The sequence below is a fragment of the Babylonia areolata genome, chromosome 10 (assembly GCF_041734735.1).
Source record: "Babylonia areolata isolate BAREFJ2019XMU chromosome 10, ASM4173473v1, whole genome shotgun sequence".
NCBI lineage: Eukaryota > Metazoa > Mollusca > Gastropoda > Neogastropoda > Buccinidae > Babylonia > Babylonia areolata.
This window is the reverse complement of record NC_134885.1, coordinates 31050592-31077961: the sequence shown is the minus strand read 5'-3', so window position 1 is coordinate 31077961 and position 27370 is coordinate 31050592. Positions and strand designations below refer to the sequence as shown.

Sequence of the window (27370 nt, the reverse complement as noted above, 5' to 3'; positions counted from 1 at the left end):
ACACACACACACACACACACACACACCAAAAACAAGCTAACGAAAAATCACATACGACTCGTACATACACACACGTACGCACACACACTGACAGTACATGTGTGCCTTTGGTCGACTTTCTTCTACCGTCCAGTCTAATATCAGAATTATTTTGTTGTTGTTGTTGTTGTTTTTTTGGGCCTCCTACCCCCACACACAAAAGCGCGCGCACACACACCACGCTCGCGCACACTTTCTCTCTCTCTCTCCCTCTCTGTCTCAGTCTGTCTGTCTGTCTGTCCCTCTCTCTCTCTTTCTGTCTGTCTCTGTCTCTCCACACGTACCTATCCTCTCACTCAACACAAATAAGTACCGATAACTCAAGTCTCGTACTCAGTTTTAAGATAATGCTGTTATTTATAAAGCCATCTTTCAATAATAGCATCAGGGCCATTCATGGATACGTGAGTGACCTTGTCTACTGACCAGAATGACCACCGCCACTGATAATGTGAAGTACACAGAGCACTCGAGACTCCTGTTTCTTGTGTGTGTGTGTGTGTGTGTGTGTGTGTGTGTGTGTGTGTGTGTGTGTGTGTGTGTGTGTGTTTTAACTGGGACGAAAAAGCGTAACGATGCTCTATGATCTGTATGGAACTGAGGTAAAACAATGATAAAAGCAACAAAAAAATCTACAACAGAAATGCAGTTAATTAATTCAAATCTGAATAAAATCCGGAATATGGTGTTCACAATCAAAGGCGGTTTAACTGTTTTAACTGTGGTTTTCAAAGTACCTGCGATGTATCTCATGCAGATTTGGACCCATACTCCGTATTGATGGGACCCAAAAAGATAAAAAAAAAAAAAAAAAAAAAAAAAAAAAAAAAATATATATATATATATATATATATATATATAAAGGTGATGGTGATGGGTGGAAATACCAAATGCAAAATAAGCACCCCACCCCCACCCGCACCTCTCCATCAACCAAAAAAAAAGACATAAGTAAATGGAAAGCCGATGACTGGTACAGAAAGTACCCACATATCCCGCGGATTTAAACTGTGTCCATCGCAGGTAATTTAAGCACGATTACCTGTCAGGTACAGAAAACACTCATACGCAGACAAGAGGTCAGAGAATGTCCTTTTGTGACCCTTCAGAAGATACAGAAAGAGGTCATAGCGAAGACACGTCCACGGATTCACTACCTTATATGGACAGTGTGACAGTCTCAGTCGTGTCCGACTACGACCATCAGAACTGCAGAGGATGAAACTCATGTCCCGGTCATCTGGTCTAGAATTTGATTATAGTGGAGAGTGTCTTGCCCAAGTTACATCACCACTCTCACGGCTAAAAATTTTTTTAGGACAGTTGGCGTTGGGATGGTCACAAACTAGCCCCCCCCCCCCCCCCCCACCCCCCCCCCCCCCCCCCCCCCCAAAGGCTGCAGCACGAAGAGCCACAGCAGTTTGGCTTCCTGGTTTTAGAGTTACAGTCCTTCACAAAAAGATTAAGCTGTAAAAGAATTTCCACTGCAGTGGAGGAACCGTTGATCATAATACGGCTCTCACTTTGCTGTTGGCCCAACTGAGAGCTTATGGACACACACACAATAATAATAATAATAATAATAATAATAATGGATACTTATATAGCACACTATCCAGAAATCTGCTCTAGGTGCTTTACAAAAACGCTTTGTTAACATAAAACATTACATCTATGTTACATACACACACCAAAATATGACTACACACACACACACACACACACACACACACACACACACACTGCATACATACATTTTAACAATACATGTGTATCTAACAGCTACCCTAACACATACACACACATAAGCAGGCACAAACTTACATAAACGCACGCACACACAATACACATTCATATACATGCATGTAGTTATGTACACATACATATGTATACATACATAGTCAAGCACAGCTAACGCAAAGGAAGTGGACCTGCCACAATTGAACTTACTGCTGAGGGAAAAGGTGAGTTTTGAGACGACAACATCCATGAAAACATGAATGCTTTCTCTCATAGTTTTCGACATAACAAGGCGTAATCTTTGCTATAAATGCTCTTCAGTCCCATGTTATTATAATTATGATTATGAAAAAAAAGCACTGTCGGTTGAGAAACTTAATGTGCATACTCGGACACACATGCACATGCACACAGACATACACGCACATGCAAACACACACACACACACACTTTTACACGCATTCCCATACACCCCCGCTTGCATCCTCCCCCTGCCCACAATCACACACACACACACACACACAACAGGGATCTAAATATTTCCTGGCCTCGGACGGTACAAGACAGTGACGACATTCTTCGCGCGGTTCACACAGTGCGTTTAACAGTGCCCCCTTTCCCCCACCTCCCTTACCAGCCACCCCTCAGGAAAAAAGAAAAGAAAAAAAAGCCCCACTGACAGCACAGCACAGACCAACCTGGTCACAATCACGTCGTCTTTATCTTCGGTTTGGACTTGTGTGTGGCGGTGCAGTATCCCAGATTGTCACCCCACATCGGAAATGTCCCTGGGGGGCAATGCTGGAAATGTTCCCCCGGGGACTATCTCACCGTTCATATATCCCCTGCGGACATTTTCTTGTAGCCAAAATGTCACACTTCTTGCGTTTTAACTAATTTTTTTTAGGGAAGGAGGGTACATTTCAGAACGAGGCTAAAATGCAAGAAGGTGGACACTTTGGCCACTGAAAAATGTCCGCAGGGGACATTAAAAACGGTGAGATAGTTCACGGGGGACATATCCAGTGGTCAAATTGTCCCCCCGGGGACGTTTCCAGGTAGGGGACACATCTGGGATACTACAGGCGGGTTCAAGTGATGCACCTGTTCACACACACTCTTCTTCTTCTTCTGCGTTCACTCGTATGCACACGAGTGGGCTTTTACGTGTATGACCGTTTTTACCCCGCCATGTAGGCAGCCATACTCCGTTTTCGGGGGGGGGGGGGGGGGGGGGGTGGGGGGTGCATGCTGGGTATGTTCTTGTTTCCATAACCCATCGAACGCTGACATGGATTACAGGATCTTTAACGTGCGTATTTGATCTTCTGCTTGCATATACACACGAAGGGGGTTCAGGCACTAGCAGGTCTGCACATATGTTGACCTGGGAGATAAAAATCTCCACCCTTTACCCACCAGGCGCCGTCACCGTGATTCGAACCCAGGACCCTCAGATTGACAGTCCAACGCTTTAACCACTCGGCTATTGCGCCCGTCACACTCTTCTTAAGTAGGATGTCTGCATATCTCGCGACTGGTTCAGCGCCCGTACTCATCTTCTTCGTTAGTGGACATGTTACTCGGCCCATGTTCTCTCAGTGTACGTGTTGGTATTTACTGGTGTATGACCGTTTTTATTCCGCCATGTAGACAACCATTCTCCGTTTCGGGGTGGATGGGTGGGTGTGCATGCTAGGTATGTTCTGTTACAACGTGCGTATTGTTGTTCTCATGATGATGATGATGATGGTGGTAATGATAATGACGATGATGACAGTATTAGCAGTAGTAGTGGTTGTATTTGTAGTAGTAGTAGTAGTAGTAGTGTTATTATTGTTATCATCATAATTATAAGTAGTCGTAGTAGTAGTAGTAGTACTTCTATTACTGCTACTAATGAGAAGAAGAATTCAGGCATAATTCATATTGTTACAATTCAGAAACAATTTTTGGAAATAAACACACACACAGACACACACACACACACACACACAAATCCATTTCACCATGTAACTTTCCTTTCCAGACGCAGGGAAGTCTACACATCAGTCTCCCACCGCAGCCACACACACACACACCCCGGGTGCACCCATCCATCCATCCATCACCCAGCTTCTCCTCCACCCCGGCGTCTCCACCACCCCCAACCCTACCTCTGACGTCATGCCTCGCTTCCTGCTGGACAGTCTGTGCCGACAGCTGCTGCGCGCGTCACGTGGTCCCTTCGCGGCACGCCATTGGCTGGCGGGCGGACCACGTGGCGTGCACGCGACACGCGATTGGCTGGTCTGCGGGGCGCGCGCTTTGACCAGCAGTTCCGCGCAGCACACCATCGTCGCGAGATCCAAAGCCACCAGTCCCTCTGCCGTCAGTGAACGCGCCGCGCTCAGCGAGCCTTGGGACAATGACGTCACGGAGAGGGAGGTGGCGGTCTGTCCTATGACGTCACCGGGCGTCGCAGAGGGGCAGATGGTGTCTGACGACAGGTGGGTTAGTGGTTGTCATTAGACTGTGGTGCGTATGTCTTGTACACTGTTCTTGAACGGATAAGATATATTGTATACATAAGTCTGTCTGCACATTTATACACGCCGTCTGCATGATTACTTACTTACTTACACACACACACACACACACACACACACACACACACACACACACGTACACACATTGTTGCTGTCTGTGGACAGCATGTCTCCAACCGAGTCCTTCGCTGCCGAAGTCCACGTGGGATCCCCCACCACTGCACCAGTCCGCCCCGACACACAGGATGTGCGTCCTCCGACACCAGACGCTAAAGCCAGCAGTACCACTGTTCCACCGTACCTGGCCTTCGACACGGCTCGGCCCTTTTCGGAGATGCCTGCTCCCCTCAGTCTGCCCGTGATCGGGACCATGTGGATGCACATGCCCGGGGGTGGGTTGCTGGCTTGTTTCACTTTCACTTTCAGTTTCAGTTTCTCAAGGAGGCGTCACTGCGTTCGGGGACAAATCCATACACGCTACTATACACCGCATCTGCTAGGCAGATGCCTGACCAGCTGCTAGCATAATAACCCAAACAACGCGCTTAGTCAGGCTTTTGAGTGCATGCATAATATATATATATACATATATATATATATATATATATATATGTGTGTGTGTGTGTGTGTGTGTGTGTGTGTGTGTGTGTGTGTTCGTATTAGAGTGGAATTTCTTCTGCACAGTTTTACCAGAGAAAGGACGCCATGACGCTATTCAAATGTACACCATATTTGTCTCTTACGTTGCCATGGGTTCTTTTCCTGTGTGCGGGCGCTCGGGGTTTATCAACTAATCCGAATGACTAGACGCTCACTATGATTTTCCAGTAAAAATGGGGAGAAAGGTCGAGAGCGAGATTCGAACCCAGGCTCGTATTGTATTGTTACTTGTATTACATTCTGTCACAACAGATTTCTTTGTGTGAAATTCGGGCTGCTCTCCCTAGGGAGAGCGCGTCGCTACGCTGTGCTACCTTTTTTTCTTTCTCCTTTACGTCTGACTGCAAGTGTATTTATTTTCATATCAGAGTGGAGATTTCCACAGAATTTTGACCAGGAACAACCCTTGATATTTTGTTGTCATGGGTTCTTTTACAAGCGCTAAGTATCATGCTACATGCGAGACGTCAGTTTATCGTCTCATCCGAATGACTAGCGTCCAGACAACGACTCAAGGTCTAGTGGAGGGGGAGGAAGTACAGTCGAGTGCTGGATTCGAACTAGCGCGCTCAGATTCTCTTGCTTCCTTGGCGGATACGTTTCCACTAGGCCACCACTTCGCTTCTGAATGGTTGGATTGAATACAAGATACTTTGTCATCCTCAGTAAGAGAAATTCATTGTATACTTTGTAATATTAAATAAGAGAACTTCATTGGTAGCGTTAAACACATAAACAATTCACGAGAATCACAGATTTTCAATGTTTACACATACAATGCTTAAATGTTAACTCGAAGTAAACCACACATACAATAATCACAGACATAAACACAAAGTAATCACGGTCATAAACATGCAGTAAACACAGAGGATGGGCATTGGATATCATATCGTAATTAAACGTTGACATTGCGATTAGAGAAACAGCCCATTTATATTTTAAATGAAGGCATCATATTACGCATACATATATTTTGACACATTCTTTTCTTTGTGGAGTCACATATTCATTTCATTCCTTCCTTCACGTTCTTTCGTTTGTCCGTTCGTTCGTTCGTTCGACATTCATTCATTCATTCATTCATTCATCCATTCATTCATTCATTTCCCAGGCCCATTCCTTCCACACATGCTGACTAAATCTATTGACCGCTTTAACTATATCATTCATCATTGATTAATCTAAGCAAATTAATAATCAACAAAGTGTGTGCGTGTTTGTGTGCGTGCGTGTGTTTTCTTGGGAAATGTATTTTATTTTATTTCAAGCTTTCCGTGCTTGATAGTGTTATTGTTTGTTGAGTTTTGGAAATGCGCAGCTGTATTTTTTGTTTTGCGAGTATTGATTTGTATGTGTGAACGTATTGGATGTTTTTCATATCGACAGAGAAGATTCTTCATGATGTTTTTGTGTCGCGTTTCCTTTTAGCTGGATCACGTAAGGCGCTTTGAACCCTATATAAAAGTAATTTCTTCTTCTTCTTCTTCTCATAAAAGTAACGTCTTCTTCTTCTCCTTCTTCTTCATAAAAGTAATTTCTTCTTCTCATAAAAGTAATTTCTTCTTCTTCTTCTCATAAAAGAAATTTCTTCTTCTTCTTATAAAAGTAATGTCTTCTTCTTCTTCTAATAAAAGTAATGTCTTCTTCTTCTTTTCCTTCTGAAAGTAATGAATTCTTCTTCTTCTCCTTCGACGTCGTCGGCGTAATCGTCTTCTCCTTTCTCCTCCTGTTCCTCCTCCTTTTTGTTATCAGTATTCTCTCTCTCTCTCTCTCTCTCTCTCTCTATATATATATATATATATATATATGTGTGTGTGTGTGTGTGTGTGTGTGTGTGTGTGTGTGTAAACCCAACAATTTTCAGGCCCGTTGCACGGTATGAACTTCGAGCAGAAAACCAAACGAATGCAAGAGCTGTACGGGTCTATCATACGGGAGACGGTGCTGCTGGGTTTCACCATGGTGCACGTGTACCGGCCGGAAGACATAGAGGCCGCGTACCGCATGCAAGGGACCCGGCCCCGCAGAGACGCCTTCCGCACGCTGCACAAATACAACACAGACTACAGTGATGGAGTGCAGGGATTACTGACCAGGTGAGGAGGGGGGGGGGGGGGTTGTTGCGCTGAATCCAAAATTAGGTGGATAGCGCATGACTTCTTTGAGCCCCGCTTTGCTAGCAAACTGAAGCCAGCGAAAGTGTTCAATCAGCCATTTTGCTACTCGTGTCAGTACAGCGCAGAGCGGGAACTTCATATTATTATTATGTAGCCGAGCGCTCAGCTGGCTACGATGACTGCTTCACTGCAAGCTTTCACTTGGTTTGATGGATTGATGGATGTACCCGGTGTGTGTGTGTGTGTGTGTGTGTGTGTGGCCGCGGTGTTTGCGTGAGTGCACGAGTGTGTGCATGTGCTTCGAAAAAAAAAAAAATCTCACTTCGTTGGAGTGTGTTTCTCTCTCTCTCTCTGTGTGTGTGTGTGTGTGTGTGTGTGTGTGTGTGTGTGTGTGTCCATGCGCTTTGAAAAAAACCCAAACAGCAACCAAATATCTCACGTCATTGGAGTGTGTGTGTGTGTTTGTGTGTGTGTTTCAGTTTCAGTTTCACTTTCTCAAGGAGGCGTCACTGCGTTCGGACAAATCCATACACGCTACACCACATCTGTTGAGCAGATGCCTGACCAGCAGCATAACCCAACGCGCTTAGTCAGGCCTTGAGTGCATGCTTACATATTTGTGTACCTATGAAAGTGGATTTCATTTTACGTAATTTCGCCAGAGGACAACACTCTCGTTGCCATGGGTTCTTTTTCAGTGCGCCAAGTGCGTGCTGCACACGGGACCTCGGTTTATCGTCTCATCCGAAAGACTAGACGCTCAGTTTGATTTTCCAGTCAAACTTGGGAGAAAGGGCGAGAGCGGGATTCGAACCCACACCCTCACGGACTCTCTGTATTGGCAGCTGAGCGTCTTAACCATTCTGCCACCTTCCTCCTTGTGTGTGTGTGTGTGTGTGTGTGTCTCACTGTACTTTAGAGCGACAGAGATAGAATTATATAGAGAGACACACTTTAAGAGACACAGAGAGAGAGGGGGGGGGGGGGGGAGGCTGAATAGGCGAAACGGGAACGTGTGGTAGGCGAAACGGGACAAAGTCACTCAATAGGCCATTGAGGGTGGCGGCACGATCAAATAGAAGGCAAAATGGGAACAGACGAATCGGACTTAGTCCAAGGTTGGTTTTATAGTTGACTGTCTTCGCGAGCATTCCCGGGGTATTTGACAGATTATTTCAATGTGCTTTGAACATATGTATTTTGAGAAGGAGAACATGTGCTTATTATGGATACTCCTACACAGGATTCGAGACCAATCTCCGTCTAAGCGCTTTACAAACACGGGGTCATTTGTATAAGATGCTGTCTACCTGGGTAGAGGCGACTGACAGTTGCAATTGGGCGCTCATCATTCGTTTCCTGTGTAATCCAGTCAGGTTTCACATAGGGTCACACTATCGTAAGCTTTCTTCGTAATATCCCGTATGTAATTCTATAGATTTTTTGATGTACTTTAGACAGCGTGTATTTGAGTGAGTGAGTTGGTGTGGTAAGGTCACATTATTTGTAGAGCATGCATTTAGTTTTAAATTGTATTCGATACATAGTTGTTGATACATTTCGACTATAAGTTTAGTTATTTTCATATTTACTTTGTTATTTTGTTCGTCTGTTTTTGATCTTCCAGTGATACCCTAAAGGGTTGAAAGGAAATATAATCTATATGCCTTACACAGAAAACACCTCTAATTTCCTAAATTTTGTATCCTAAATTCTGAGACCGGTTGTCACTGTAAATTTTCGATTTTTTTAGTCGTCATATTATAAAGCGCTGAAACCCATATGTGGAGACAAAGAAAATTAAAAGCGCTGCATTGAATTCACCACCTTCGGGATACATGCCCCGTTCTACAGTCATTCGGATGAGACGATAAATCAAGGTCCCGTGTGCAGCATGCATTTGGCAAACGTAAAAGAACCGCGCGGAGCGGGAACTTGAAATATTATGTAGCCGAGCGCTCAGCTGGCTACGATGACTGCTTCACTGCAAACTTTCACTTGGCTCGCGGCGTCAGTTAAGCTGACCATCCAGTGTGTGCCTCCATAGCAAGTTTGCGCTACGTGTCACTGCTTTGTTTAGCTGTGATAATTTTGGTAGATAAACCATAGACAGATACCAATCAATACACAACATTAGGCATGTCGTGGGGGCAAGTATGACACGATTTCATTGAAGATACAAGGTTACAGTTCAGAAACTACCGATAGTTAGCAGAGGACTTCTCAACGGACAGACAGCTGGATACGAGTGTCAGTATGGCGTCCATGACGGCAATAAAAGAGTTGTCCTTGGCAAAAGTCTGTAGAAAAATCCACTTTGATAGGAATACAAATACACTTGTTGACAGAAAGAAAGGAAGAACAAGAAAAAAAAGTGGCGATGCTGTGTAGAGACGCGCTCCCTGGGGACAGCAGCCCCAGTTCACACAGAGAAATCTGTTGTGACAAAAGAGAACTACACTACACTATACTATACTACACGACGATATGATGCGATACGATACAACACGACATGACACGACACAACGCAGCCCAACACAGTACACACCACAACACCACGCCACACCACACAACACCACACTATCCAGCACAGCACAAGACAATACAACACAACACCACACACCACACCACACCACAACACACCACACCACACAACACCACACCAAACTATCCAGCACAGCACAGGACAATACAACACAACACCACATCACACACCACACCACACCACAACACACCACACCACACAACACCACACCACACTATCCAGCACAGCACAAGACAACACAACACCACACCACACACCACACCACAACACACCACACCACACAACACCACACCAAACTATCCAGCACAGCACAGGACAATGCAACACAACACCACACACCACACCACACCACAAAACACCACACTATCCAGCACAGCACAGAACAATACAACACAACCCAGTACTCACACAACACACCACTATCCAGCACAGTACAGGATAATACAACACCACACCACACCACACTATCCAGCACAGCACAGGACAATACAACACAACACCACATCACACCACACTATCCAGCACAACACAGAACAATACAACACAACACCACACCACACAACACTACACTATCCAGCACAGCACAGGGCAACACAACCCAACCCAACACACCACACAACACTACACTATCCAGCACAACACAGAACAATACAACACAACACAACACACCACACAACACCACACTATCCAGCACAGGACAGGACAGTACAACACAACCCAACACACCACACAACACCACACTATCCAGCACAGCACAGGACAATACGACACAACCCAACACACCACACAACACCACACTATCCAGCACAGCACAGGACAATACGACACAACCCAACACACCACACAACACCACACTATCCAGCACAGCACAGGACAATACAACACAACCCAACACACCACACAACACCACACTATCCAGCACAGCACAGGACAATACAACACAACCCAACACACCACACAACACCACACTATCCAGCACAGCACAGGACAATACGACACAACCCAACACACCACACAACACCACACTATCCAGCACAGCACAGGACAATACAACACAGCCCAACACACCACACTATCCAGCACAGCACAGGACAGTACAACACAACCCAACACACCACACAACACCCCACTATCCAGCACAGCACAGGACAATACAACACAACACCACACCACACAACACCACACTATCCAGCACAGCACAGGACAATACAACACAACCCAACACACCACACAACACCACACTATCCAGCACAGCACAGGACAGTACAACACAACCCAACACACCACACAACACCACACTATCCAGCACAGCGCAGGACAATACAACACAACCCAACACACCACACAACACCACACTATCCAGCACAGCACAGGACAATACAACACAGCACCACACCACACAACACCAAACTATCCAGCACAGCACAGGACAATACAACACCACACAACACCACACTATCCAGCACAGCACAGGACAATACAACACCACACAACACCACACTATCCAGCACAGCACAGGACAATACAACACAACCCAACACACCACACAACACCACACTATCCAGCAGAGCACAGGACAATACAACACCACACAACACCACACTATCCAGCACAGCACAGGACAATACAACACAACCCAACACACCACACAACACCACACTATCCAGCACAGCACAGGACAATACAACACAGCCCAACACACCACACTATCCAGCACAGCACAGGACAATACAACACAACCCAACACACCACACAACACCACACTATCCAGCACAGCACAGGACAATACAACACAACCCAACACACCACACAACACCACACTATCCAGCACAGCACAGGACAATACAACACCACACAACACCACACTATCCAGCACAGCACAGGACAATACAACACAGCCCAACACACCACACAACACCACACTATCCAGCACAGCACAGGACAATACAACCCAACCCAACACCACACCACACCATACTATCCAGCACAGCACAGGACAATACAACACAACACCACACCACACAACACCACACTATCCAGCACAGCACAGGACAATACAACACAACACCATACCACACAACACCACACTATCCAGCACAGCACCGGACAGGACAATACAACATAACACCACACCACACTATCCAGCACAGCACAGGACAATACAACACAACACCACACCACACCACACTATCCAGCACAACACAGGACAATACAACACAACCCAACACACACACAACCCCACCATAGCAAGCCAGACTCAACACAACCAACCACCCAACACCAATATCAGCACTCACAGACTACCCAACCATCACACACTAACACCAACTAGTCCAGCCAGGACATACAACCAGCCACACCCACAACACCACACTTCCAGCACGCACAGGGACCTACCGTCATACGACCTCCCACTACAAGCCAGCAGTATTTAGCAGTCAGATCAGTGACAATGTCTCACGCCGTCACGTCACCTTCTACTATCTTTGTCCGTTCACTCACTCTTACTCCAACACTTCCTCCAACACCACACTATCCGCCGTTTCTCTTACGGACAATCGTCCAGCTCCTTCGTCAGCCACATCATCTCCACACTTCCGTCTCTCTCACTGGACAATACAAAACATTATAAATTTTTCCAAGCATATGACTCACTTCAGTGTGTACAAAATTTAAAAACTAAACTCTAAACACAGAACATAACACTTCGGAACCATCCATGCACAGGACCAGGCTATCAAAGGTTCAACCACACAATACACTAAAAGTCCTCCACAGGTTTATAAAACAACACCATCACAAACGCAAACCAAAACTTATCATTAAGAAGACATGACAGATAAACGACAAACCGTCACCCTTATCCAAGACAGCACAGGGACATCCACCACCACACGCTTCAACATAACAACCAACACAGTTCCCGTGCACAGACGCGCTACAATAAGACATCACACATCTATCCAAGGGCCTTGGGAAAAACACAATTCATTCGCGCAAACAACACCCATATTAACAGAAGACATACTACACAACCCAGCACCACAAACACAAGTGATCAGACTGTTTACGAAAACCAATCATACTCCTACTTCATAATGATCCAGGACAGGCGACGGACGTTATTCCGTTACCCGAAGACCCACACATTGCTCTCTCTCTTATTTCATCACGTGCACACGCAAACATAACAACATTTCATCCAACAACACCACACTATCCAGCACAGCACCGGACAATACAACACAACCCAACACACCACACTATCCAGCACAGCACAGCACAATACAACACCACACCACACTATCCAGCACAGCACAGGACAATACAACACAACACCACACCACACTATCCAGCACAGCACAGGACAATACAACACAACACAACACCACACTATCCAGCACAGCACAGGACAATACAACACCACACTATCCAGCACAGCACAGGACAATACAACACAGCACCACACCACACTATCCAGCACAGCACAGGACAATACAACACAACACCACACCACACTATCCAGCACAGCACAGGACAACACCACACCACACCACACCACACCACACCATACTATCCAGCACAGCACAGGACAATACAACACAACACCACACCACACTATCCAGCACAGCACAGGACAATACAACACCACACAACACCACACTATCCAGCACAGCACAGGACAATACAACACAGCCCAACACACCACACAACACCACACTATCCAGCACAGCACAGGACAATACAACACAACCCAACACACCACACAACACCACACTGTCCAACACAACACAGAACAATACAACACAACACCACATCACACCACACAACACCAAACTGTCCAGCACAGCACCGGACAATACAACACAACCCAACACACCACACAACACCACACTATCCAGCACAACACAGAACAATACAACACAACACCATACCACACAACACCACACTATCCAGCACAGCACCTGACAGGACAGTACAACATAACACCACACCACAGTATCCAGCACAGCACAGGACAATACAACACAACCCAACACACCACACTATCCAGCACAGCACAGGACAATACAACACAACCCAACACACCACACAACACCACACTATCCAGCACAGCACCAGGACAATACAACACAGCCCAACACACAACACCACACTATCCAGCACAGCACAGGACAATACAACACAACCCAACACACCACACAACACCACACTATCCAGCACAGCACAGGGCAATACAACACAACCCAACACACCACACAACACCACACGTACTGTGCAGCAAAGGGGGGACAGGTGGTACAGACTCTGGTTCCAGGCCCAAGAAAAGATGCTGAAGCCCAAATCGCGACATGACACGAGACCACACCACACCACACCACACAACACAACACCACACCACACCACTCAACTCAACCCAACCCAACCCAGCCCAACCCAAAATATAACACCTCACACCACACTGTGTTGCAGCCAGGGAGACGAGTGGCACAGACTCAGGTCCCAGGCCCAGGTGAAGATGCTGAAGCCCAAGTCGGCCTCAGCCTACCTGCACCTGCACAACCAGGTCAGCGACGACTTCGTCACCGTCATCCGCCGGCTGAGGGGACCTGACGGCGTCATTGACGACCTTCTGCCCGAGCTGTACAAGTTTGCCATGGAGGGTGAGGTTTTTTTATGTAGTTGATGCTGTGTTGTTGTTAGTCCGTTGTTGTTGTTGTTGTTGTTGTTGTTGTTGTTGTTCTTCTTCTTCGTCGTCGTCGTCGCCGTTTTCTTCTTCTTCTTTGTCGCCGTTTTCTTCCTCTTCTTCTTCTTCTTCGTAGACGTTTTCTTCTTCTTCTTCGTCGTCACCGTTTTCTTCTTCTTCTTCTTCGCCGTTTTCTTCTTCTTCTTCGTCGTCGCCGTCTTCTTCTTCGTCGCCATTTTCTTCTTCTTCTTCGTCCTCTTCTTCGTCGTCTTCTTCTCCTGGTCATCAGTATTCATAAATATTTATAATTTTTATGTTGTTCTTGGCGAAGGCATTATGAGCTGGTCATTTGCTTCAGTGTGTGTGTTTTTTTTTCAATAAATTAAATTAATTAAAGTTGGTGGATTGTCTGGATATTGTATAGGCAAGAACATAACACTTTCGTGGGTGAAACTCCATGCCCCAGTTTTGTTCCCAGGCTGTCACGGTGTTGAATTCTTCCTGCAGTAGCTTGCGGTCCTCCTTTGTATTGATGGTTTTATAGAACAATACAGTCATCAGCAAACAGGCGATATTTCGCATGAAATTGGTCTGATAGGTCATTAATGAAGAGCAAGAAGAAGAGAGGACGTAGAACCGTCCCTTGCAGAACTCCGCTAATGACAGGCACTGGGTCAGACGGTGATCCGTCCATCACTACTCGCTTGGATCAGTTTGATAAGAAGGTGCGAATCCAGTCACAGGTTGCTCCTTGTGTGCCATAATGGTCGATCTTACAGTAGAGATGTTCATGCGGGACATTATCGAAGGCCTTTGGAAAATCAAGTATTCTGTGTTCCGCGGTCTAAATTAGAAGGTATCTCCAGTATTAAAGAAACCAGCTGGGTGTCACAATTTCTCCTAGCTCCAAAACAATGTTGTCTATCTGTGAGGATCTTGTGTTGCGAAAGCGGTTTCATCATACAGTTGGTTATGATGTGCTTCTGGATCTTGCAGCAGATGTTGGTCAGGGAAACGGTTCCGTAGCTGGCAGCGTTATTCCGGTTACCCTTTTTGAAGACCGCCGACACGTTGGCTCTTTTCTTGGGGTTGTCTTCGTTATTTCATCATAGCCGTGCATCTACACTGGTCTGCAAGACATGTTTATTTTAAGTCGAAAGATTTTCAGTCCAAATACACCAGGAATCTGACACAGTCTGTGGAATGACACCGCTTGGGTCGCAGTTTCTTTGACAAAAGCTTCAGAGAAATTCACCAGCGAGAACTTACTTATTGGTTGCAGAGTCCTTCACACAAAAGCCACATGATGTTATACACATAAACTTAACTTTAGCAATCTATGTGAAGCGTCGAGGTAAGAAATGTACATATGTATGCTACAAAACTGTCTTCATTCAGTGATGTACATATAAAAGTATTCCGTAAAGTACACAGCATACACGTGTGCACATTTCTTCTCATCCCTCAACCACAAAAGTATTATCAATGCACATGTATAATTTATCCGCATACACACTCTTTCGGAATAAAGTAGAGGAACAGGAATTGGAGATGATTAAGAAGAAACAGAACTGTAATGAAAACAGATTTGCATTCTTGGTGACATGAACTGAAACTGAAGGGATTTCAACCCCAATCCCTCTCCCACAGACAGACAGACTGACAGACAGACAGGCAGACACACACACAGACACACAGACGCAGACACAGACACACACACACACACACATACACACACAAAACCTCCCTTCACTTTTGTGACACAGGGATCGGGTGCGTGTGCTTCAACCGCCGCTTGGGGGCGCTTGATGCCAACATCCCTGCCGACAGCGACACCTACCGGTTCATCCAGTCAGTGAGTGACGTCATGGAAGTGACGCACTCGGAGAACAAGAAGCCCTTCCTGTTTCGTCACTCGGCTTCCTTCCGGAAGCTGGTCAAGGCTCAGAGCTTCATCCGACGGTGAGGATTGTATTGTGTCATGTTGCGTTGCGTTGTGTTGTGTTGTATTGTGTTGTGTTGTGTTGTATTGTATTGTAGTGTAGTGTATTGTATTGTATTGTGTTGTATTGTATTGTATTGTATTGTATTGTATTGTGTTGTGTTGTATTGTCACTCAGCGTCCTTCCGGAAACTGGTCAAGGCTCAGAGCTTCATCCGACGGTGAGGATTGTGTTTCGTTGTGTTGTACTGAATTGTGTTGTACTTACCTTGTATTTAACTTTATTGTGCTGTATTTTACTGTGTACTACACAGTACTGTGCTGTGTTTTACTGGTGATAAGAAACTCTAGGGAGAGCTGGACAGTACAAGGTCTTTAAAGAAGAAGAAGACCTCCTCAGTCAAGTGTTTCAGCCCTTAACACCTAACTATCTCTAAGGGGGCCGGGCCGCACCCAGGTCATGACTTCTGGATGCTCTTGTATTGCCGCCTAATTACTATACTGTACTGTACTGTACTGTGTTGTATTAGGTATTGGACTGTATTTATCATAATTATGTTGCATTGTATTGTCACTTGCGTCCATCTGGTAGCCAGTGAATGTCCAGGGCAAAAATCTGACTGTGAAACTTTGATGAAGACTGCATTGTGTTTTTTTGTACCATGTTGTATTTTGTTGTGTTGTACTGTATTGTATAGAACTTTACTGTATTATATTATACTGTCGTGTACTGTTTTGTACAGTACTGTGTTGCTTTGTGTTGTACTGCTCAGTGTTGTGTTGTGTTGTGTTGTGGTGTATTGTATTGTCACTCGGCGACCATCCGCGTAAGTGTGGGTAAGCAAGAGAGCAAGTAACTGAAAACTTAAGAAAAACGACAGGACGAACATGAAAAAAATGCATAAGTAATAGACAATTAACACGTTAGAATACTTTCACGTGACAACTAACAACAAACAAGCAAACGATATTTAACATGACTCAATTAAACAGGAGCGTTAAATATTATACGTTTTTCATTTAAAAACAGTTCATGTATTCGCCCTAAAATATTGCATTTAATAACAATTGGATTGTGATTATAAATACAAAAATGCAGAAAGACATGAACATTAACATTGCACATGTCGTGTTGCACATTCATCCTGCATATTACACATTCGTACTGCACATTGTGTATTTTTAGCCAGTAATTTTGCGTGTTTATGATCACTAATGATGGTTAAAAAAAAAGAAAAGAATTGACGCAATCATCACGAATATTACTATGACGACAGTAAACAACACAACAGCTCTTGGTGACGATTTATGATAATGTTGATGATAATTGATGATTGTGACCACCAAGATAACGATGACGACGACGACGATAGCGATGACGATGTCAACGCTGATTGTTTTTGTTGTTTGTTATGGGCTTTTTGTTTCAGATTGTCTGCCCAAGAAGCAATGTGAACGATGACGATGTCAACTGATCGTTTGTTTTTTTTTGTGTATGTTTTTGTGGGGGTTTTTTTTGTTTATTTTTTCAGACTGTCTGCCCAAGAAGCAATGTGAACGATGACGATGTCAACTGATTGTTCTTTTTTGACTCACTTGTGTAAACAAAGTGAGTCTATGTTTTAACCCGGTGTTCGGTTCTCTCTCTCTCTCTCTCTCTCTCTCTGTGTGTGTGTGTGTCCGTGGTAAACTTTAACATTGACATTTTCTCTGCAAATACTTTGTCAGTTGACACCAAATTCGGCATAAAAATAGGAAAAATTCAGTTCTTTCCAGTCATCTTGTTTAAAACAATATTGCACCTCTGGGATGGGCACAAAAAAAAAAAATGAAGCCTAATTATATGCAAACCGCATTTACTGTTATATTTATATTTTTTGTATTCTCTAAACTTGACACTTTGACCTCTTATTCTGGCACAACAACAAGAGGAGTCATTATTATCATTTTTTGTTCAAACAGGAACTTCTTTTGCTAAGCATGGAAGTTTTATTTATTTTGCAAACGTTTTGGTGCAGATAGTAAAAAAGGGAAATTACTCTGTAAATTATGCTAGGGGACTTAATTTATCACAAGTGAGTCTCAAAGGCCTTGCCTCTCTTGTTGTTTTTGTTTCTGTTTTTGTTATTTTCAGACTGTCTGCCCAAGAAGCGATACGAATGAATATGATGTCAACTGATTTTGTTTCGTTTTGTTTTGTTTTGTTTTCTTCTCAGACTGTCTGCCCAAATAGCGATACGAACGATGACGATATCAACTGATTTTTTTTTGTGTGGATTTTTTTTGATTTTTGTTGTTGTTGTTTGTTTGTGGTTTATTTTTCAGACTGTCTGCCCAAGAAGCAGTTATGAACGATGACGATGTCAGCTGATTGCTTTTTTTCTTCTTTTTTTTTTTGTTTTGGTATTTTGGTTTTTTAGACTTTTTTTTTTTATTATTGTTTTGTTGTTTTTTTCAGACTGTCTGCCCAAGAAGTGATACTAACGCTGAAGATGCCAACTGATTTTATTTTATTATTATTATTTTTTTTTTTTGCGGTTTTTTTTTTCTTTTGTTGTTTTCAGACTGTCAGCTCAAGAAGCGATACGAACCCTGACGGACTTTACCCAGACGGACAGAGCGGTGGACGGGGAGAGCGGCGATCTGATTCCTTACCTCATGACCAAGACTGAGCTGACTGAGCAACAGGTCATGACCCTCATCAGTGAGTTCTTCTTCGCCGGCGTCGACACGGTGAGTCTCAGTTTTCAGTTTCAGTTTCAGTTTCTCATTCTCATGGAGGCGTGACCGCGTTCGGATAAATCCGCATATGCTGCACCACATCTATTTAGTAGATCAGCCTGGCCAGCATCCTAACCTTACCCGCTTAGTCCGGCCTTGAGTGCATGCATGTATGTTTGTGTACCTATCTGTAACATGCGTTTTTTCCCCTCAGCTACAATTTGTTGACTCATTTTTGCTGTTATTTCCTGTCTGTTTCTGATCAGAGACACACACATATGAAAATCCAGTATAAACTACTTTATTGTATTATTCTAGTTACTAATCTCATAATTATCATTATATAACAAACAACACACGCAAACTGCACCTTGATAATGACACAAAGAACTATCGTTATCAACATAAATATAAAAGAAAAAAAAAGTATCTAAAATGAACACGTCAGTAAGGGTGGTTGATATATATATATATATTTTTTTTATCGTTACAACACAAGTTTCACTCAAGAAAGTCCCCACACCTCACAGGATCAGGAATCATCACACAAATCCAGCTGAAGAGAGCCACACATTCCGAAACGCCGAACAGAAAATAGAGTACGAAACGATCGCTGCCACACACAGCAGGACTCGACAGAAACTGACCAAGTCCCATTCAGCAGTTGCTGCCCTTGATTAACGAAACATCATCCAACAAACATCGTTCTATCTCTCTCCTCTCCGCATATCCCCGTTCATCTCCATGCCAGTCACACCCAAACCATCCTCATCAACACATTCCGCTCTTCTGTACCTCCACTCTATCATAAGACGGCAATTCAAGGGCATCCAGGAGTCATGACCTGGGTGCGACCCGGGCCCCTCAGAGTGTTAGGAGTTAAGGGCCGAAACACTTGACTGAGGGGGGCTTCTTCTCTGAAGACCTTGTACTGTCCAGCTCTCACCCTAGAGTTTCGTATCACTCGAATACAATTTACTTAAGACTCTAAATATTAAAAAAAAAGAAAGAAAAAAAGAAAAAAAAACATTTGCTTCCGACAATTTGTTGTCATTCCCAGCCACGAAGACTTTGAAAATAAAAGCGAAAGGTTGATCGTTAATTATGTCATTTCCGGATATTCAATCCCATTTCTGAAAACAATCGTTCAATCCAAATTTCCGCTTTCATCAAAGACACAACCTGGCATTTTTCCTTGAAAACAAAACAAATCCAACCAAAATAAATCCATTGAAAAAAAAGCAAAAAAAAAAAAAAGCACAAACATGACCACAAAAACATGCCTACACTGAATAGCATAATCATTGGAATGTAATTTAATGTTGTACAACACCATTCAACCTACTTCCAATCCAATTAGCGACGATCGACACTTAACTCGAGCACACCATAGCACACGCTCTCTGCCACCAAAATATTAATGTGCCATCTGTGACACTATCAGAATGCATTTCTTCTAAAAAAAAAAAAAAAAAAAAAAAAAAAATTGCTAGGGAGGACAACACACCAATTGCCGTGGGTTCGTTTTCAGAATGCCAAGTGCGTGCTGCACACGGGACCTCAGTTTGTCGTCTCATCCGAATAATTTAAGGCTTTATTTGGTTTTCTGGTCAAACGTGGTTGTGTGTGTGTGTGTTTTGGGGTGTGGTGTAATGTGGGTGAGGGTGGGTGTTGATGGGTGGGTAGGGGGGGGGGTTATTCTGTGTGCTGGGTGTTTTTGTTTTCTTTGTTTTGTGTGTGTGTGTGTGTGTGTGTGTGTGTGTGTGTGTGTGTGTGTGTGTGTTGTGTGTGTGTGTGTGTGTGTGTGTGTGTGTGTGTGTGTGTGCGCGCGCGCAGTGTGGGAGTTAATAACTCTGTGTGTGTGTGTGTGTGTGTGTGTGTGTGTGTGTGTGTGTGTGTGTGTTGTGCAGTGTGGGTGAATACATCAGTGTGTGTATGTGTGCGTGTGCCTGTGTGTGTGTGTGTGTGTGTGTGTGTTTGGGACAGGGGTCTGTCTATCTGCCTGTCTGTCTTTAGGAATACAATACAATACAATACAACTGAATACAATACAACAAATACCTGCCTAACAAACAACAACAATAATAGCTCACCAGCGGCTGTTTTGCACAGTACACAATTGTAATTCTGAAGTGGCGACTTCTAAATTTGTGTGAATCTTTGGGTGTTTTTTTTTCTTCAGACCAGCCATCTTCTGGGGTTCGCTCTCTTCTGTCTGGCCAAGAACCCGGAAGTACAGGAGAATCTCATCCAGGAGATCGATCAGCTCGTTCCCGGAAGTGACGCAATTTCCGCCAACACTCTGGGCCGGATGTCATACCTTAAGGGCTTTACCAAGGAAACCTTCAGGTATGGCTGATGACAGATCCATGTGGTGCGTGCGTGCGTGTGTACGTACGTGTGTGCGTGCGTGCGCATACATGTTGGTGTGCATGTTTTCACGAATATATATGTGTGTATATTTGATGAGAGCTAGAGAGAGAGAGAGAGAGAGAGAGAAGATGGAAGTAGAGAGAACCGAAGGAACAGGAAGGCGAAGACAGAAAGAAAGGAGGAATACACAGAGAGAAATTGATAGAAATTGTGCGATTACTACTACTACTGCTACTACTACTACCACTTCTACTATGATGATGATGATGATAATATTTATATTGCGCTGAATCTTGCGCAGAGACAAACCAAAGCGCTTTCGCACCAGTCATTCACACGCATGCATAACAAGGTAGAGGCAGGGAAGGGAGGCTGTTTTGGGAAGAGGTGAGTTTTAAGGCCAGACTTGAAAGAGCTGAGTGCGGAGACCTGACGAAGCGAAAGAGGAAGTTCATTCCAACTGCAAGGTCCAGAGACAGAGAACTTGAACAGCGACCAACAGTCGATTAGGGCAGGGACAGAGACAGAGACGAACAGACAGACAGAGGGAAGAGAAGGGGGAATTGTGTTTTTTGTCCCGTTACACATATTGGTGATTGTAGACGTTGTAAGAGAATTGATTGAGTATTATCATTTAGGAGAGGGGGTGGGCGGTGGGGAGGGGGATGAATGGTGAGTTATTGGAGGCAAACCGGGTAAATGCTGGGTGGAATGTGAAATATAAAGATGGACAGAGTGCCAGAGTGTTGTACTCACACAGACCTTTTTTCCACCCCTCGTGCCAGAATGATGCCCATCACACCAGGCAACGGCCGCACTCTGCCCAAAGACGTCGTGCTGTCCGGCTACCACGTGCCGGCTGGGGTCAGTGGCAGGTCAAGGTCAAGGTCGTCGGTGTCTTGACCTTTGATCCTAGTTTTACCGTTCGTTTCTTTGTGTTGTCTTTGTGTGCGTAATGTGTGCGTAATGTGTACGCGTATGTGCTCTTACCAGCTATCTGTTTCTGATTGTCTGCCCTCTCTCTCTTTCTGTGTGTAAAGACCCTAGGACTGGGTGGAAAAAACAAAACAAAACCCAACAACATGTAGATTGCTTATCTCATATCCCGAATACACATGCAGGGGAAATTTTTAAAAATAAAGATAAAAACGGGTGGGACTGTGTACTGTAGCGATGCGCTGTCTTTGGGAAGAGCAGCCTGATTGATATAATTATAATAATGATACTATATAATGATATACAGTGCAGTGCAATACAATACAATATACCTTACAATACAATACGATGCAACACAATATAATATATAATGATATACAATGCAATGCAATACAACACAATATACCTTACAATACAACACAATACAATAATATTGCAACGCAACGCAACACAGCAAAATACAATGCAATATGAGATACTACTTTAACTGTCGATAGAAAAGAGAAAAAAATGTCTTTCAGCTGCTCATAGAACAATGAAAAAAACAAAACAAAAAAAACCCCAGCACATTTACACACATTTCAAACAGAGACGTGGAATAAGAAAAACAGGACTGAACTAAATATATATATATATAAAGAAAAGTTATAAAAATACAGTAAGCTATTTTTTTTTGTCTTTTCTCTCTTCCCTCCTCCCCCCCTCCCCCCCACCCCACTTGTAATCTGTCTTCTGACCATTGTCATGCTCAAACATTTTCAAGGCCATGCAACATATGAATCACATACATGGTAGTTTCATGCACAATGTTTGGTAGAGGCGAAGTAGACACGATCTCTCTCTCTCTCTCTCTCTCTCTCTCTCTCTCTCTCTCTCTCTCTCTCCCTGGAGGCATTAGTTTTATGGAAGTTCTTTAAGAATGTGTACATTTGATTTTACCACTTCATAGACATAGATCACATCTTACGTAATTTGAGCTCGGTTTCAAAGATAAGATACAGATTCTTACACTTACCATATTTGAATTTAGAACTGGTTAGTTTTGCTATCAACAAAACCGTATTGATTTTTTTGTCTCTTTTCATGATCTGAGATATCCATTTTCGTTGTACCAAATGACGGGCGCCATAGCCGAATGGTTAAAGCGTTGGACTTTCGATCTGAGGGTCTCGGGTTCGAATCACGGTGACGGCGCCTGGTGGGTAAATGGTGGAGATTTTTACGATCTCCCAGGTCAACATATGTGCAGACCTGCCAGTGCCTGTACCCCCTTCGTGTGTATGCGCAAGCATAAGATCAAATACGCACTTTAAAGATCCTGTAATCCATGTCAGCGTTCGGTGGGTTATGGAAACAAGACCATACCCATCATGCACACCCCCGAAAACGGAGTATGGCTGCCTACATGGCGGGGTAAAAACGGTCATGCACGTAAAATCCCACTCGAGTATATACGAGTGAACGTGGGAGTTCAAGCCCACGAACGCAGAAGAAGAAGAGAGAAGTTGTACCAAACAACGCTATTTTTTCATTCACAGGGATCAGCGAATTGTATGTAACGGGAGAGAATGAACTGTTTCACATGTTTCCAAAAAGTCGGAGAGTTTGGGGCAGGAGTAAAAGGCGTGTTCAATGTAATCAGTTTCTTGACACCAGTTGCATGTGTTTGTGTTTGACACCTTCATTAATTTTTGCAAGCAGAATATTCGCTGGGTAAATGTTATCGGGATAAATTTGAAATGAAGTATTCTCAGACGGGATTCATTTGTGCATTCGCAAGCTAGGTTGAAATAGTCTTTGATATTGATGTCTAGTTTGCGCTTCCAAAAATTACAGTAAGCTATTCTGTGGACGTCTAGACTGCCTTAGGCCTTCATCATGACTGGGCCGGCAAGACGGAACAGTACGTCCGAGAGGCGGACAGGTTCGAACCCCAGCGCTGGTTACGGGGCAACACGTCCCCGCTGGGCCACGTGCATCCCTTTATCCTCATGCCTTTCGGATTCGGATCCCGCGCCTGCGTGGGCCGGCGCTTCGCGGAGCAGGAGTACTCGTTGGCTTTGATCAAGGTTAGTGTGTGTGTGTGTGTGTGTGTGTGTGTGTGTGTGTGTGTGAGGGTGGGTGGGTTGGAAGGGGGGGTGTTTGGGTGTGAGGGTGTGTTTGGTGCATGTGTGCGTGTTGGCGTATGTGGGTGGGTGGGTGTGTTGATGTGTGGGTGGGTGTTGAGATGTGGTGTGTGTGTGTGTGTGTGTGTGTGCATGTGCGTGTGCGTGCGTGCGTGTGTGTGTGTGTGTGTGTGCGTGTGTGTGTGTGTGAATATATATATGTGCGTTTGTGTGTGCGCGCGCGTGTGTGTCTGTGAGTGTTTCTGCATATGAGTGTATATATATGTTTATGTGTGTGTGTGTGTGTGTGTGTGTGTGTGTACATATGTGTGTATATGTATGTATATATGTGTGTGTTTGTGTGTGTTTGCGAGCATATGTGAGTGTGTTTGTCTGATGAATATGATAATGATGGAGGTGAAGACTATCACCCATTAGCATTCAGACTGATGTTATATATATTATAATTATATATTTCTCTTTTTGCTGCAGATCCTGCAGAATTTCCGCGTGGAGTACGCCCACACTGAGGACGTGTGGTACGAGATGTGTGTCGTCAACAAGCCCATGACCCCGCTCAAGTTCAGATTTGTGCCCCGGAAATGACCCTCAGGTACACGTGCACGTGCTCACGTGACCTCACTGCATGCATGCATGCATCACGGTTCTGGTGTGATGCTCGAGCGTGGGTTAAGTTTGGTTCGGCGTGTTGTGGTGTCGTGTGGTGAAGCGCATGTGGATCTTTCCGCACGCTGTGTGACACAACTCACTGAAACTGAAAACTGAAAGTAAATTTGCTATGCGTTCAGAAAGTTTCCGAAGACAGTCATACGCTGATTCCATGGCGTTAAGTCATAACGCTGTAGAAAACTTAGTGTTCCTGAGATTAGTCATTATTGCAATTAGGCCTTGAGTTTCCGATGTCTTGGACAGCTTTGGTTCTTGGAAGATGACTTTTTGAAACGGTCTGCCAACTACACGGAAATATACTGCTTCGTTCAAGCCTTAAGACTGTTTTGACTTTTGTCCTCAGAGACGAGAAAGACATGTGGAAAATGCTGTGATTCGCTTCGGTGGGTCATCATAGACAACGATCTTGTAACAAAAACTTTTTATTTTACATTGTTGTTGTTTTTTTAAACCGTGTATTGAGGACCTTTAACGAAACGCAGTTAAGTTCTGTAGCAAAGAAATTTCCATTCTGCGTCCTTGTGGGGAACACAGACTGCGTTGTATTTTCTTGTCTCTGGCTTGGAGACTGTGCGAGAGAAGAAGGCATTAATGTTGTATTTTGTTATGCTTTGAAATTAACTGCTGACAGAACTGTCACTGTGCTTTGATCAAAGATGAGCATTTGTTGTGCTCTGAAATTAGTAACAGAATAGTTGGTGTGTGATAAAGATTATAACATTTGTCGTGTTATCAGTGATAGTGAGAAAATAGTTACTGAACATTTTTGTTGTGCTATAAAACAAGAAACATACTTTTTCTTGTGTTATAATACTAAAAAACCCGGAATATTTGTTCTGAAAACTAGAGACATGATATTTGTCGTGCTATAAAACTAGAAACAGAATATTTGTTGTGTTATAAAGCTTGTTACTGAATATCTGCATTGATAAAAAAAAAAAAAATCACCCTAAAAAAACAAACAAACAAAACCCCCAGAAAATTTAATGCCCTATGAAAACCTGTCTCTTTCCAAAATACGCCCCTCCCCCTTTCTCCCCATTATTATAGTTTATTCAGTTTTTCTACTAACACGTATTTGTTTAAGTTCTCATCCTTCTGATTCAGAACTGCACGTGCATGCAAATGACTGGTAGGCTACATAAGTGCTTTGGTTTGTCTCTCCACAAGATTCAGTGCTTTTTAGATATTTATTGTCACTTTAATATTATATCGGCAGAACATTTTTGAAGCCCCCTGACGAAATCTAGTAACTCTCTCCATACGAACGGCGAAAGAGACGACGTTAAAAGCGTTTCACCCCAATTATCATCATCATATTGACAAAGAATACCACAATTCTGACGACGGAAGCTAAAGGTTGGGTCATTCAGACACCCACTGGACATCCGAGGGGTCTGTGCAGAGGAGAAGAGAGGACTGGCCGTACTGAGTGAGTTAACCTAACGGAACTGAAGTGCTTTGACACAAATATGGATGGTGCTGTCAGTGTAGCGACGCGCTCTCTTCTGGGGAAGAGCAGCCCGAATTTCACACAGAGAAATGTGGTGTGACAAAAAGAGTTATACAATACAATATACAATACAATACAATATTCAGGGCACTGAACTGTGATGCGCCGTGTTGCAAACAAATGCCAGTGTTCCTTGAATAGTCTTGTGGCACAGCTGATGCACACTTAGATACTCTCAGCAGAATCAGGACGATCTGATGAAAACTGATACCCTGACGCAGCCTGATGCAAACTAGTTCCAGAATTGATGTGCTCTCACCTTAAACCGGCAGCAGCTTTAACGCTCTCTAACATTAAAATAGTGGCTGAATTGAGGCGTCCTGACATATTCCATTATCAGAACTCGCGTGCTTTTTGAATGAATGAATAATTTTTATTTTCTGAGGGTAATAGATTAAGCATACATGCTTTTTTTCATCCAGTCCTTGAGAGAAACAATAGCAGATTTTTTTTTGATGCGCTCTGACATAAATTTGTAACTCAACTCATGCGTTCTGAGACAAATCAGTGACAAAACAGATGCGCTCTTACATGTAGAGAATTTTTCTTGTGATAAAAAATACTAACCCAATAACACAACATTTGTCGTTATTGTGTACATAAACTGCTGGCACTAGAAGTGATCATTCAAAGCCAGGTTAAGTAACGTAGGTCTATTATGTGACAGAATTGATGCAGATCCGACACAGCATATGATTCAACAGAATTGATGGGTTCCGATATATGTACGTAACAACAGAATTGATGGGTTCTGACATGTGATGTATGATA

General features: G+C 43.9%; 1 protein-coding gene across 3 annotated transcripts in view; it reads left to right on the top strand.

Annotated features, from left to right (window-relative positions):
• The window catches only part of LOC143286538 (cytochrome P450 302a1, mitochondrial-like), a 50128-nt gene extending 23726 nt beyond the window's left edge, over positions 1–26402 (top strand). For 2 of the 3 annotated variants that reach the window (XM_076594140.1, XM_076594141.1), the window contains 10 exons: positions 3809–4268; positions 4473–4699; positions 6835–7066; positions 14106–14296; positions 16086–16281; positions 18826–18994; positions 21165–21331; positions 22141–22219; positions 24151–24360; positions 24889–26402. In XM_076594140.1, coding sequence (XP_076450255.1) covers positions 3946–4268; positions 4473–4699; positions 6835–7066; positions 14106–14296; positions 16086–16281; positions 18826–18994; positions 21165–21331; positions 22141–22219; positions 24151–24360; positions 24889–25002 — 1908 coding nt within the window. In that variant the 5' untranslated portion in view covers positions 3809–3945 and the 3' untranslated portion in view covers positions 25003–26402. Of the gene's footprint in view, positions 1–3300; positions 3383–3808; positions 4269–4472; positions 4700–6834; positions 7067–14105; positions 14297–16085; positions 16282–18825; positions 18995–21164; positions 21332–22140; positions 22220–24150; positions 24361–24888 lie in introns of those variants that run through there. The other variant, XM_076594139.1, reaches the window with a different exon arrangement.
• Positions 26403–27370: the final 968 nt, after the last annotated feature.